The sequence below is a fragment of the Trichosurus vulpecula genome, chromosome 2 (genome assembly GCF_011100635.1).
Source record: "Trichosurus vulpecula isolate mTriVul1 chromosome 2, mTriVul1.pri, whole genome shotgun sequence".
Classification (NCBI taxonomy): Eukaryota; Metazoa; Chordata; class Mammalia; order Diprotodontia; family Phalangeridae; genus Trichosurus; species Trichosurus vulpecula.
This window is the reverse complement of record NC_050574.1, coordinates 425,317,099-425,331,896: the sequence shown is the minus strand read 5'-3', so window position 1 is coordinate 425,331,896 and position 14,798 is coordinate 425,317,099. Positions and strand designations below refer to the sequence as shown.

Below are 14,798 nucleotides of genomic sequence, written 5' to 3'. Positions count from 1 at the left end.
CACTGAAGAAAATACTACCTTCAAAATTAGATTGGAGCAAGTGGAAGCTAGTGACTTGATGAGAAATCAAGATATAAAGCAGAACCAAAGGAATGAAAAAGTAGAAGACAATGTGAAATATCTCACTGGAAAAACCACGGACCTGGAAAATAGATCCAGGAGAGATAATTTAAAAATTATTGGACTACCTGAAAGCCATGATCAAAAAAAGAGCCTAGATCTCATGTTTCAAGAAATTATCAAGGGGAACTGCCCTGATACTCTAGAGCCAGAGGGTAAAATAGAAATTGAAAGAATCCACAGATCATCTCCTCAAAAAGATCCCCAAAAGAAAACTCCTATCAATATTGTTGCCAAATTCCAGAGCTCCCAGATCAAGGAGAAAATACTTCAAGCAACCAGAAAGAAACAATTTGAGTATTGTGGAAACACAATCAGGATAATACAAGATCTAGCAGCTTCTACATTAAGGGATCGAAGGGCTTGGAATACGATATTCCCGGAGGTCAATGGAGCTAGGATTAAAACCAAGAATCACCTACCCAGCAAAACTGAGTATCATGCTCCAAGGTAAAATATGGACTTTCAATAAAATAGAGGACTTTCAAGCTTTCTCAGTGAAAAGACCAGAGCTGACTAGAAAATTTGACTTTCAAACACAAGAATCAAGAGAAGCATGAAAAGGTAAACAAAAAGGAGAAATCATAAGAGACTTATTAAAGTTGACCTGTTTTGTTTACATTCCTCATGGAGTTTTTGTAACTCCTTTTTCATTTGACCAGTTCTGCTTTGTAAGGAGCATTTCTCTTCAATGGATTTTTGTGACTCTTTTACCATTTGGCCAATTTTGTTTTTTAAGGTATTTTCTTCAGAATTTTATGTGCCACGTAAACCCAACTGTTGACTCATTTTTCATTATTTTCTTGGCATCACTCTCATTTCTATTCCCAATTTTTCCTCCACTTCTCTTGTTTGATCTTTAAAATCCTTTTGGAGCTCTTCCAGGAATTCCTTTTGGACTTGCATCCAATTCACATTTTTCTTTGAGGCTTTGTATGTAGTTGTTTTGACTTCATTATCTTCTGAGTTTTGTCTTGCACTCTCCTGTCTTTATAGTAACTTTCTGTGGTCAGGTTCTTTTTTATTATTGTTGTTTGCTCATTTTTTCTAGCCTATTTCTTAACTTTTCACTCCATGTTGAAGTTGGGCACTGCTCTTGCAGTAAAGGGGACACTGTCCCAACCTTCAAGTTTTTTGTGTTGCTGTTCTCAGAGCTAGTTCTGGCAGTCTGTAGGTTTTCAATTCTTCCAAGCTGGTACAATCTAAGGAGAGGTGTGGTTGCTGCTTTTCTGGCCTGCGTTCTGGTCTGTGAGCAGGCACTCTTTTCTGGCCTGGTACTGTGTCCAGCGTTCCTACTCCTGCTAGTGCTCCTCCTCCTCATCTTAGGACCTGGAGCCACGTATGGGCAATACTGCAGAGTCCTGCTCCCTGTGCCATCAAAGCGTCCCCTGTAATCTCCTTCTGACCAGTTGTCTGACCTCCTTACAATCTGTGGGCTGTGAGCTCTAGAAGCAATTCAGTTATTCCCAAGGCCTGCTGCTGGCTTGCCTGTCACTGGACTGTGCTCCACCCTTACCCCAGTGAAATATTCCTTTCCTGCCAACTTTATAAGTTGTCTTGGGCTAGAAAATTGTTTTACCTAATCCTTTTGTTGGTTCTGCCTTTCCAGAAATCTTTTTCAGTCATTATTTTGACATTCTTTGGAACGGAATTTGGGAGAACTCTGGCACAAGTTCCTGCCTTTACTCCACCATCTTGGTTCTGTCCCTTTCTATTACTCTCTATACATATCATCCACTCTGGCCTAATTGGACTATTTGCTGTTCTTCAGAAATGCCTTGTACTTTACCATCCATTTCTATGCTTTTACTCATGCCATTCCCTCTTCTTCCATCTCTTACTCCTTGAAAACCTTCCAAAGTTCAGCTCAAATGGCTAAGTCCTCAATGAAACCTAATAATCCCAGGGAGAAGAAATGTTTCCCTTCACTTTACTAGTCTAGCATTTGTACTAGTCACAAGATGTATATGTGAGGTTACATTGCAGATAATTCTGTGCTTGTTTTATCTTCTCAAATAGAATGTGAGCTACTTGAGGTCAAAGATCATGCCTTATTTTTTTTTTATCTCTTACATAGTGATTCATATGATCATTATTGAATAGAATCCTCATTTGAGTCCTAAGTATGCTACCGTATACGGAAGAAGAGTTGTGAAAGTAGTTTTTGACAAAGAGCAGTGAAACTGAAAAACTGATCCTCTAAATCCGTATTCTGTCCTCTGTTGGATTTTTTTTCTTTTCCCAGTCACCGTTTTGGCAGAATCAAATAAAATTAAGGAGTTGCTGAGAAAGCATGGGTTCAGTGTGCAGAGCATTGCTGACATTCATCCAATCCGAGTCCAGCCAGCCAGAATTCTTAGCCATATATACGCCAAGCTTGGTAGGTTTGCAAAGCCACTGTCCATTGTTTTGATGAAAAACTTTTATCAGTTTGATTTCCAGGTGTGTCTGTGTATATAAGTACAAAGAAATAGAGGCATCATGGTTTATCAAGTCTCACTGCTAAGTTTGTTAAAATGCCCCTGAGAAAATAACCATGATTCTTCCACTCAGGCTAGTGTTAATCTGATTTCCAGCTAGGTATTTATCAGTGCCTAGATAAACATCACTTCCTAGATCTGTTTCCAAACAATTTAATAAGCCCCATATTGAAAATTACAACTAATTATCTAGAGATGGGGGTGGAGCTGGGCAGACTTGTCATATCACTGGTATAGGGCACTCCTGCAGGAGAAACTCCTTCTACCAGTACAGCTGGACATCTGCTCTGCAATTTGTAATCTTAGAAAATTGACTGGAAGTACTTGAAAGTTAATGACTTGACTAGAGTCACCTAATGTGAATATGGATGGATTTTTTTTTCAGTATTATCAGAAAATACCTATTTCTTATTGAGAAAAATGGAAGGGACTACCACCATTCACATAATTTTTAAAGAAATTAGCATTGGATTGTGATCCCAAATGTTCAATCTAAAACTTAATTAGGAATAAAAACTAAAAGAAGCCTTTATTATTTTCCTTTCAAATATATGAATTTGAGCAAAAGTACTGTATATATCCAAAGAAGGTTTTATTTTTGAAAGTTAGAGAAATCAAGTAAGAGTTTTAGTTTCTTAACTCTGTTACCTGTTTTTTTTTCCCCAAAAAACTCTGTAGATTGGTCACAATCACATTTCACTTAGACTGGTTCTTGCCTTTGTTTTGTGAATAGGACGGAATAAGAACATGAAACTAAGTGGGAGACCATATAGACATATTGGTGTTCTTGGAACCTCCAAACTCTATGTGATTAGGAATCAAATATTTACCTTTACTCCTCAGGTGAGGACAATAAGCCAGCAACAAACAATCTTATTTCCTTTTGTTTGGAAAATAGATGCTTAATACTTGCTTGATTGATTGTTAAACTCTTTTTTTTACAGTAATGTGTCTGTTCAGCACAGCACACTTGTTTGAAATATAGAAAGCTACGTAGGGAAAGATCCTTAATGCACATTCTAATTCATATTCTCTCTCTTCTTCCTTTCCTTTCTTTCTTCCTCCCTCCTTCCCCCCCCATATGTCACATAAAATTTCTTAGATATGCTCCATTAAATATATGTGTGTGTGTGTGTGTGTGTATATATATATATGTATGTATACACACCTTGAATTGCAAGAACAGTAGCTTTAATGTCCTATAAAAAATGAAAGTCTTCGTGTATAGACCACCATGACTACCTGCATTTACTTTTTGTACATCACAAAGCAGGTGTGATTTTCAAATTACAGTCACCCTCAGAGCTTAAGTTTTGAAGTAACATGATCAGCTGACCTGATGTTTGTTAAATCTGGTAAATCATGAAAAGTGTTATATAATTTCTAACTATTTATTACTATTTAAAGGAGAAATATATTTAAATTATGTTCAAAGAATAAAAATAGTCCATTGGAAATGGAGATTAAGTATTTTGGAGGAAAGACCAGAGACACCTATCCATCCATTTAGGAGGACAGAAAAGAAAAAAAATAAAGAGATATTAAATGGGCAGCTCTTGATGATCTATATGCAATAATGAGTGTTTTGAATCCCTGAGTAATTTTTTTAAACTCATCCAGCACACAGTAATTTTCCTCAGAAAACTGTTCACTTAATCTAGTGTCTTTTGATTTTTTTCCTCTATTAATTAAGTATCACTCCAAGTGCATAAGATTTTCTCATCCAAGAGAACAGTTTGGCTTTCATTAACTTATGAAACATTATTCTACATTCAGTCTTACTAGAAATCAAAAAGCAAAATTTTGAATTTCTCACTCTTTTGTTGCTGCTTGTCACTTTGATATAACCTCTGGACCCATCAGCCCTGGAAGAAGTAGAAATTAAGTATTGATTTCTTTTTAGAGACATAATAGGAAAGGAATTTAAACACCCTCCTGAAATTCTGAAAATAAACATAGAAGTGTTCCTTTCCCTTTAGAGTCTACATCAAACTAGTAGCCTCTTAACAGTGTAATTTGTCATAAAGCAATGAGAGAGAGGAAAATTTTGATTCAAGTTGTGCTTTTGTCAAAAGAAATGAAACTCAGCTTTGTACATAATGTATTTTCTGATCCACAGTTTACTGATCAGCACCACTTCTATTTGGCCCTAGACAATGAGATGATTGTGGAGATGCTTCGGATTGAATTGGCTTACCTTTGTTCCCGATGGAGAATGACAGGAAGACCTACTCTCACTTTCCCCATCACTCACACAATGCTCAGTAATTCTTATTACTTTTGTCTGACTCATTAAAAAAAATGAACTACTGATTTTGATCCCTTTCAAAATAACTGTCACAATAAGAGTCCTGTATCTTACCTGTTTATTGGTCACATTGAACTTTTTAGTCTTGGAATACTTTTTATTAGTAGTATTGAAATCAGAGTGTATTCTAGAAAATTAATTAAAAGCTATTTTTAAAAGCTTATAAGAATTTGTTCCTATGGCAGGAAAGTAACGCCAGTTTTTCCCTTTAGCAAATGATGGCTCAGATATTGATTCAGCCGTGCTTGCCACAATTAGGAAACTGGAGGATGGATATTTTGGAGGAGCAAGGTAACTCATGATTTGCCAAATGACTGTTGGGTTTGTTGTTTTTCTTTTGCTTTCCTTTCCTTCATCTGTTCATAGGACATATTAATAGTAGTAGTAGTAAGCAATGAAAGTAATAATAAAAAAGATTTTCCTACCTTTTGCTGTCCTTTCCTCATTTGTTCATAGGACACATGTTCAAGGAGAACAGTTAGTAGTGAAGCTGCTAAAAGTTATGGGCTTATGATGTAGCGTAGGGGATAGATAAAACAGTGGCCATAGTACCTGAGGTTGGTTTTGGTGTCACCCTGATAGAGATCAGTCCAGATCTCTTGTCATCATCAGTGGAAGAGGTACAAGTGTAAAGACATTAGATTGCCCTCCCATCTTCAGATCAGCTTTTAACTCTGCCACCATTGAAGAAACTGCCTAAACTCTCAACTCTACTGTCATGACAAGGCTGGGAAGGATTTTCCTACCAGATATCTGGTTCCTATCTCTGCTGAAGAGGTTGTAATTGCTTTGTTTACCTTGTAGATAGAGACATAGGCAATGTGTATGACATTTGCCCTCCTTTTTTAAGCTTGGCTTTTCAAGGTTAGTGCTACAGAAGCAGTTCATTTCTTCCTAGGCCCTTCACCTATTTATTTATTATTTAAGATTTATACTCTACTTCTAAAGATGAATTGAGTATATATGAGGCAGTTAATGAGTTAACGCTTGGATTAAGACTGTGAAGCCCAGACAGTTATATTTCCTTAGCTGTAGATAACAGTTAAACAGTTAAAACAGGAAAAGGTAACTTTTACTAGTTAGCATGATTTCATATTTAAAAGTTAGAAATATAAAAACTTAGATACAGTCTTTAACTATGAGACACTACTTAATGATTGATATAGATTAGGCACTCTCTTCCAGAAAATATGTCTCACTTTAACATTGATTAACAGTTAAAGACTGACATAACATTTTCTCTTTGGTCTTGAGTATAAAAAATTCTTTTATTCTCCTTTAAATATTATTTAAGAATTAAAAGCCATTCTGGGAATATATACATTTCCTACCAGGTATTTGAGAGACAACTAATATTTGTAATTTCTTTAACCTTTACTTTTTCAGTAGCAGGAAATACCTGTATAGTTCAGCTTAGTCAGTGTTAACCTGTCTTCTTAGTACTACCAAATAACTGAGCATTTTCTCTAGCTCCTTGTATTGTCTTTACTTTTTTGGCAAAGCTGAAAGAATTGTGTGATATCAACTCCAGGTCTAGGAGGAAGACTGACCTGGAGTTCTAAGAAATCTTTTCTTTAGCTCTTTGTCCTTTGAAATCCAACTTGTGAGTCTGCTGTAATTGAATACTTAAATTTACTCAATAAACTGCTTTTCTTAATAGCTGTAAGAATCATAATTAGATTTTTCAAAGAAGTATTTTTTAAAAGAATCATACATTCCTACTTCTCCTATGCCCTCAAATATGACAAAGTGAGTGTAAGCAGAAATATAATTTTCTTCATCATAGGGTGGTAGACCTATAGCAACTGGAGAATCTGGTATTAGCTTCCTGGGAAATTTTCTGCTGCTGCCCACAGTGAGATTCTAATTCTAATAGGCTTTAATGCTTTTTTCCAATAGAGACCTTTTTTGGCTTAATGAAATGTTGCATTTATATTAGGATAGCTTTAAAGATAATAAACTTTTGATTCTAGTCATGGTTCAGATTGATTCAGGGTCCATTCTACTTTGGACTGTTTGGCTTACTGCTTTGTATAGATTTTTGTTTTCTCTTGACTGTTACCTACAATTATTATTGCCATGTGGGCCAACATAGAGTGTAATTTATATAATGTGATGATACTGGTAAAAGTGCCTCCTGGACATAAAGAAGTCTTCTCCTTGCATCCTGAAAAGAAATTAAAAACCTATCTTTTATTTCAGTCATTGTTCTCTCTTTACAGAGTGAAATTAGGGAATCTTTCAGAATTCCTTACTACATCATTCTATACGGATTTGACCTTCCTGGATCCTGATGCTGATGAGAAGTTATTTGATGATCCCAGTGATGGAAGCTACAGTCCTGATAGTGAATACGATCTAGATGGATATTCAGAAGATATCTATAATCAAGGTACATTCTGAAATAGTTTTATGTGTTTTGTGAAGCTTTTAAAATTTTGGTTTTTTGGTAAAATTACAATAGGACACAACCTCAAAGAACAATTGCCCTTTCAAATATTAACATGTATAAGAACAATTTTAAGAACAGTCTTAGACTCAGTCCCCTGAGTACTAAAGACAAAAATCCTTCATAAACTATACCTTTTATTTTGGCTGAAATGAATAATGTAAAATTCTGAGTAAGTATTCCTCATATTGTGTAGGTTTGTGATTAAAAATGTCCTGGTGACAGCTTAAGTATGAGTGTTTGGAGTGGAGGTTCAATAATGAGTGCTTTAATAGCAATAGGTAGAATGAACAGGTAATGTATACTCTCTCTCCCTCCCAAGCCCCCACCCCAAAACTGGGTGTTGACTCTTAGTTTTTCTTGCCTGATACTAAGTTTAGTTATTGGCAGTGAACGTGAATTATTAAAGCTACTTTTGCTATTTTGTTGAATTCACTTGTAGCTATTCTGTTTTTAGATATTGCACTGTAGCTATATTTTAACCTTTTTTTCCTAGTTTGACTTTGTCTGCAGGAGCTAAGTTTTCTGGAGCTTATTTTGATTGAATTTTCTTTATGATAATCTGATTTCAGAAATCCAAGATGAGCTTGACCAGTACATCAACCACCTGTTACAAAGCACAGCTCTTAAGTGCTATCTCCCTACACTTTCTAAGACTGTCGAAGATCGCCATGTTTTCAGTGCCATTCACTCTACACGGGATATACTTTCTATGATGGCCAAGGAAAAGGGTTTGGAAATTCCTTGTATGCTACTTACTCATCATTCTTATCTAACTAAAAATACGGTTATGTGTTTCTTTTCAGTCCTGAATATATCATATTCTTACAAGATACTTTGATGTTTAGATTGCTAATAAGTTAAATATTGTAAATAGTATTTATTTAGTATGACTATGTAAGATAGAACTCTAACTAGTGACTTTAGCAGAAAGCTCATTGGATTTGGAATCAAGAGACCTTTTCCCCCGTGTGGCTGAGAGCAAACCATTTTACCTCTCTTTATCTTAGTTTCCTCAGCTATAAAAATGAAGGTCTTGGATTCATTATGTTTTAACATCCCTTTCAGATTGAAAGTTCTACTAAATTGTCCTGGGAATATTTGAAAAGGCAAAATTAATTATAATTAAATCACTTCATAGTTCATTTTATTAAATAAACTTCACTGTCACAATTTGAGGCCCAGCCTAGTGAATTTCACTAGGCTCATGAACAGAGGATTGGCCACCAGGTGATGATCTTTTTTTCTGCCGTAGTAACTCACAAAGACCATTTGTTAAGGCATGAAGGTATTGTGATCTGTGGTATGAAGGCAGCTTGTACACCTATGAAGTGGTATATATTTGAACTATTTAAGTATATAACAGGAGAGGGAGAGTATCAAAAACATTTGTGTCATACTGGTCTTCTGAAACTCCAAGCACAGGCAGTTCTATAACAGGCATTAGATGTTGTTTTAATTAGCCTTATAACAGAGCTAATTATTATATAAATTTGGCTAGAACTGATGATTCAGCCCCTTTACAGAGAAGCACATATACATGCAAGCTACATTATTTAGAAAAATGTAAAGTCCCAGAATCTCTGGGTTGGAAAAGATCTTAGGAATCATCTAGTGCAATTCATTCTGACTTGAAATAATCTCCTCTGTAACATTCTAGTCTCTGTTGGAAGACTTTCCACCTTCTGAGGTAGCCTATTTCATATCATACCAAAACTTGCCTCTCTGCAACTTTGACCCTTTGCTCCTAGTTCTGCACTCTAGAACTAAATGAACAAGTCTCTTTCCTCTTCGGCATTCTAGTCATATAGATAGATAGATATATTTGAAGACAGCTGTTATGTTCACTTCCTCCTGAGTCTTGTCTTATCCAGGTTAAACTCCTCCAGTTCCTTTAGCCCATCATCAGATGTCATGGTATCCAGTCTTCTTACCATCCTGGGTGTCCTCCCCAGGACATGTTCCAGATTGTCACTATACTTTGTAAAACAGGGTGTCCAAATGTAACAACAGTGAGGCTAGCAACTACTGTGACTGTGTAAGACCAACAATGACCACCACACAGAAGGGCAGCTAACACAGGTTCTTTGATCTGCTTTTCTAAGGAAAGCACCTTTAAGGGGTTAACAATCTGAGTTTATTTAAACATACATATATCATTCACTTAGTTCAGGGGGAAAAGATCAGCCCCCTGAACTTCAGGGCAAATACAAACAAATTACAAACATCAACAGACCTTGTCTGATTCAAATCACAATTCATAGTTACCAGAGAAGCACCAACAGCTATCTGTCTGGGGGTTTCCACAATCCAGCTAGCAGCTGCTGTGGGGGTGAAAGACCAACACAAGCCCAACAACAAAAGCCCAGGTTCTTTGGATCTGCTTTACTAAGAAAAGCAACGTTAAGGGGTTGACAAGGTTACTTTTATTCAGCATACAAATACCATTCACTTAGTTCAGGGGAAAAAGCCAGCACCCTGAACTTCAGAGCAAACACGAACAAATTACAAACTTTGACACACAGACCAAATACAATTCATAGTTACCAACATCAACTTCAGCTTGGCAGCTCATAACAAGGTCTGGTCCAGAGTCACGTGTCCCACCGTGGCTGTGGGTAAGAGCTCAGAAAAATAGAAAGCCAACCCCTGGTTTTATATCTTTTTCAGGATCAAGGGTGAGTCACACATGTGACATACCCACGTGACCTAGAATCGTCGCAGTGACTCACCCACGTGACCTAGAATCATCACAGAGAGGCGACTTAAACCCACATGGTCTAAAAGCCTCTGATGTCCCAAACGTCACTCAAACTCATGTGTAAACTAGGCCCTCTCCTGAGGCAAGGAGGTCGTCAAGGAAGCAGAGGCCAAACTCTTCAAGAGCACTTGGTTGAACTGAGTGCTAAGAGCCCATTTTGTTTACCAACACACTGAGTTACAAAGCTCAGGGGGCAGATTCAAACGGCTTATCTCGTCACCTACATTCTTTCAATGAGTGTACCCCCAAAATGAAATGCCAACCTCAGATCTTATATACCCTTCTCAGGGCCCTAAGGGCTTGAGGCTCACCATTTAGAGTGTAAGAAATCACTAACACCAAGAGTGTGGGAAAAGCTCCAGCCACTAGCACCACATCATATACAGTTCAGTGACTCTCAATCATCTTAGTGCTGAGAAACACTCCGAGGCAAAAGATCCCACTTTACCTGCCCATTCAAACAAAGAACGGTGAAAAGTCCAATTTTGCTTGCCATTACATAATACACCCCTTCCAGGATCCTTGGCCTGACAAAATCTAAATAGCCATGGATCCTGAAACAAATAAAAGCATTATACATTGCAATCACATTCAGGGAACTAAATCATAAAACATGTCATTCAGTATCATCCCCAGAATACTTGTTTCCAATATACTATCCACCCCCTAAGTCAAAGGAAGTCAATCTCTTTAGTCAATACAGAGTGTCCAAGTAAAGTCTTCTTGAGGGTGTGTCCTTCTCCCCACACTGTCATGGCAGGCTTCATTCTGGCACCCCCAGGTACCAGCATGCTTTAATTAGCAAAGTCCCAAACAACAAAGTCCAAATAAAGTTCTCTTGGGGATGTGTCCTCCCTACATTGTTCCAGCACCCTGCTTCCAAGTCCTGAGGGGCAGCTGGGCAGCAAAACAAACAGGGTGGGGTCCTGGGGGTCTACAGCATTTCCCCCCACCACCATAATCAACTCTACCCTCCCCCTGGGTTCTAAACCGTGCAGGAGAAGGCAACAAAAAAGCACACCCAATGCCTTGCTGAAAAGTTTTCATCTTGCCCCAGGACTGAACTCCAAGCTCCTGGGTTCCTAGTCATCCAGCTCTGACTGGTCACTCCCAGCACAATGCAATAGACCCTTCCCAGCAACCATCCAGGCCATCTTGGACTGGAGGCTTATTTCACTCTGTCATTTCATGGGTTCTGTAGCTCTAAAATTTGCTTAGAGTCATTTTTTATAGGTGTTTGGGGGGATTAGGGGGAGAACTGAAGCGAGTCCCTGTTTTCAAGCTGCCATCTTGGCTCCGCCCCGCCAGCTCCACATTTAGTACTCATTGCACAAACACCAAGCAACCTGTCTTCCCACTATGCTTCTTCTTAGTGGGATCTTTTAAGTTTTTGTTTTCAAAATTTTATTCTTGAGGGTATCCTTCCCTTATAAGTCAAATTTCCTTGTGGAACAAGGATTCTTAACCTACCCCACTTAAAAACATTCAGCATTCGTTAGAGTGATACCATTCATAGACATAGAGATTTTATAGGGCCTTCTCAATGTAAAAGTTAGGGAGAAAGTTTTACTGAAGAAAAAAAATATTTAACCACATCCAGATTAAAGTCACTGAAATCCAGATTAGAACCTAGAGCTTCTCATTTTCTTTATGTCCAAAAAAGAAGCCAGTCATAGACGAGACCAAAAATATGACTCCCAGAAATGATAGACTGCTGGCTAATATAAGTGCCACTCTTTTCTTGCCATTAACAAGTAGCCTGGCAGAGGTAGTAGAAGATACTTGTCAGAGATGGTGAGAAAAGGGGATAATGATTATATATAAAAAACAAAACTTATCAAACCACTATTGCTTTATTCACAGTAGCGCATCATTCAGGGAACTGATATTGTTCAGTTATGTAGTTGCCTGGCAAATAATGATACTTCACTTGTCAGCCTTTCCCAGAGTTCTAGCTCAGAATTCATTCAGAGATGCTTTGCCCTTGGCCCAGACTTTTTCCTTCATATTCTTTTCTTCTCATTATTCTTTTCATCTCCTTTGAATGAGCCCCAGAAAACTCTGAGCCCCACAAAATGTTCTAGAGGGAAGGAAAAGAGTACACAAAGGTTAAAACCAGGCACTAGGATATGATGGGAGGAGGAAAATAGGTGACAAACCAATTAAGGATCCAGCCTTGCACCTCTCTGAACCCAAGGATTAAGGAGGTGCCAGAGCCTCATTATCAAAATCCAGGGGTTAGATGTTTCTGAAGTTCAGATATTAGTCAAGGAGGAGGCCACCGGTCAGAAGCCCCTTCTTTATACCAATACAGGAGGGGACTCATACATTGAAAGGCTAGTGTAGTTCAGAGCCAACACATGGGACAGGATCCTCTATATGCCTTCTTTATGACCTGGATGGTCCTTCTGATGTCATTAACTAATGAATTTTCACTTTATTTTCTTTTTATATAATGGCTGGTCTTCCAGAAAAGTTCTACTCTGAAGTTTTAAAATAATGTGGAATTGACTGAGTTTCCCAAGGCTAGAGCAACAGAGCAGCTCTTTCAGGTCCTCCTAAAAGAGTTTTAGGTGTGATCCTGGTAAAAAAAAAAAAAAAAAAAAACACCTGTTAGTAATCAGAGGACAGCCTAACTAGGTTCAGAGACAATCATCCTCAGTAGGTTGGTCACCTAGTGATGAAGTGCTTTTTGGCCTTTTAGCAACTTGTTAAACTGTCCCCTAAGTTATGGAGCCTTGTCCCCCTGCTCCCTAGATGAAATCACAAATCTCTGAAGTGTGGAAACATAAATAGGGCAACTCTTGCCCTGATTTCTCACTTGCTTTAGAAAATAAAACTCCTTTATTTCCCTTGAATGGCACCTGACTTATAAATCCAACTACAAGAGATAGACCACAGAGCAAAGGAAGCTAAACCTGGTGGGAGGTGCAAATTAGATCAAGGCTCTGAGGTCATAGACATTTCTGGACTCGGTTTATTCTGGACACAGTAGTTTTTGTTACCTGATTGCAAGAGGATTGTAGGGAAAATTTTCTGCCTTTCCTCAAGAAACCTCATTTTAATTCTTTTGTTTTCCAGGTGTTTCTATGTCTTTGCCAACTAAGGTTCGAAGTGCTCATCGGAAATCATTGAACCTCGTTGATTCTCCACAACCTCTCCTAGTAAAGGTAACATGTTTGGAATATTAGACCCAAGCAATAATACTCATATCGCTGTTATATTCCTGAGAGTTTTTTCTTTCTTTTTTCTTTTTCTCCTTTTAGTCAAAAAAGAGCTAATGGAAAAAGAAATTGTCATTTTTTTGATCCCTAAGATTTTGGTCTCCCTTAACTATTTTCCTTTCCTCCATATGGGAAGTATATTATTTGCTTCAGCATACTCATTTACTTAAAATAAACTATTCCACATTAGATAGGAAGCTCTTGACCCTTATTGTTTTTTTAGGGGGAAAGGCAGGGCAATTGGGGTTGAGTGACTTGCCCAAGGTCACACAGCTAGTAAGTGTGTCAAGTGTCCGAGGCCAGATTTGAACTCAGGTCCTCCTGACTCCAAGGCCAGTGCTCTACTCACTGTGCCACCTAACTGCTCCAGACCCATATTTTTTAGATATGTACCAGCACTGCTGAGAAAGCCAAACTAGCATAAGGAGCAGCCTCAGTGTCAGCTAGCTATGGATACTCATGTTAGTGAAACAGTCTAAGTAAATGTTAATGTTCCTGTCTTATTTTTTAAGTAATAAAATGATAGATGAGAACTCCAGGGAGAAAAATAAATCAAGATGTTTGCCAGTAACTCCCAAAATACCAACTATTTTGTCCTTTGAACTGAAGAGCTGGTGGGTGAGCTCTGGCCCCCATGAGGGGGCAGGAAACAAGCTTTTTGGTGCCAGAGACTGTGCCCTTTACAGATACCCATTTGATCGTAGCAAATCTGTTAGAGAGGGGCTGTTATTTTTCCCATTTTACGGTTGAGAAAACCGAGGTAGACAAAGGTAAAATGAGGCTGATGAGGCAGTGGGTTACCCAGCTGGTAAATGTCTAAGGCACATTTAAATATTGGTCTTCCTGACTCCAGTCCCAGCAGAGGAATGTGAATAATGAATCATCAGCCTTTAAGCCAGTCAGCCTATCCTGAATTATTGGAAGCTTGAAAACCATTGATAAGAAAACCTTTTACCCAACTGATCAAGAGTATCTATGACTTAATCTTTGTTGTAATACACACAACATTTAAAATGATTCAAATATAAAAGTGCCTAATAAATAAAGCCCTCATCTTGTGGGGTGATGTTTCAGCTAATCTCATGTGTTATGTGGCTAGCACATTCTCTAATCTGCACCATTCTGTTTCATAAAATAGTGTGTGATACAGTGCCAAAAAAGGGAAGCTTAAGCATATAAATTATAAGCAATGCACAAAAGACTTGTGGTTTTTGTTAATATGGGAGAACTCCTAGTGGGGAAAATCCTTAGAAGATAAGTCCTCCTGATTCATATCTTGCCATTGGACCCAGATGGCTCCAGAGGAGAAAGTGAGGTTGGTGATCTTGCATAGCCCTCCCCCACTTAAATCCAATTCACTTGCAAGTCATGGCATCACGTTCCTGATGCCATGGTCCTCTTTAGGAACTAAGGACAAATAGCAGGAGAGAAGTCCTAGGATGTTGTTTGAACCTTG

General features: G+C 38.0%; 1 protein-coding gene across 4 annotated transcripts in view; it reads left to right on the top strand.

The window, feature by feature from the left end:
* The window catches only part of PHKA2 (phosphorylase kinase regulatory subunit alpha 2), a 113,176-nt gene that overhangs the window by 76,685 nt on the left and 21,693 nt on the right, over positions 1-14,798 (top strand). For all 4 annotated transcript variants that reach the window (XM_036745893.1, XM_036745891.1, XM_036745892.1 and 1 more), the window contains 7 exons: positions 2,366-2,500; positions 3,334-3,443; positions 4,720-4,864; positions 5,121-5,199; positions 7,131-7,300; positions 7,930-8,103; positions 13,200-13,288. In XM_036745893.1, the coding sequence (XP_036601788.1) occupies positions 2,366-2,500; positions 3,334-3,443; positions 4,720-4,864; positions 5,121-5,199; positions 7,131-7,300; positions 7,930-8,103; positions 13,200-13,288 (902 nt within the window). The remainder of the gene's footprint in view (positions 1-2,365; positions 2,501-3,333; positions 3,444-4,719; positions 4,865-5,120; positions 5,200-7,130; positions 7,301-7,929; positions 8,104-13,199; positions 13,289-14,798) is intronic.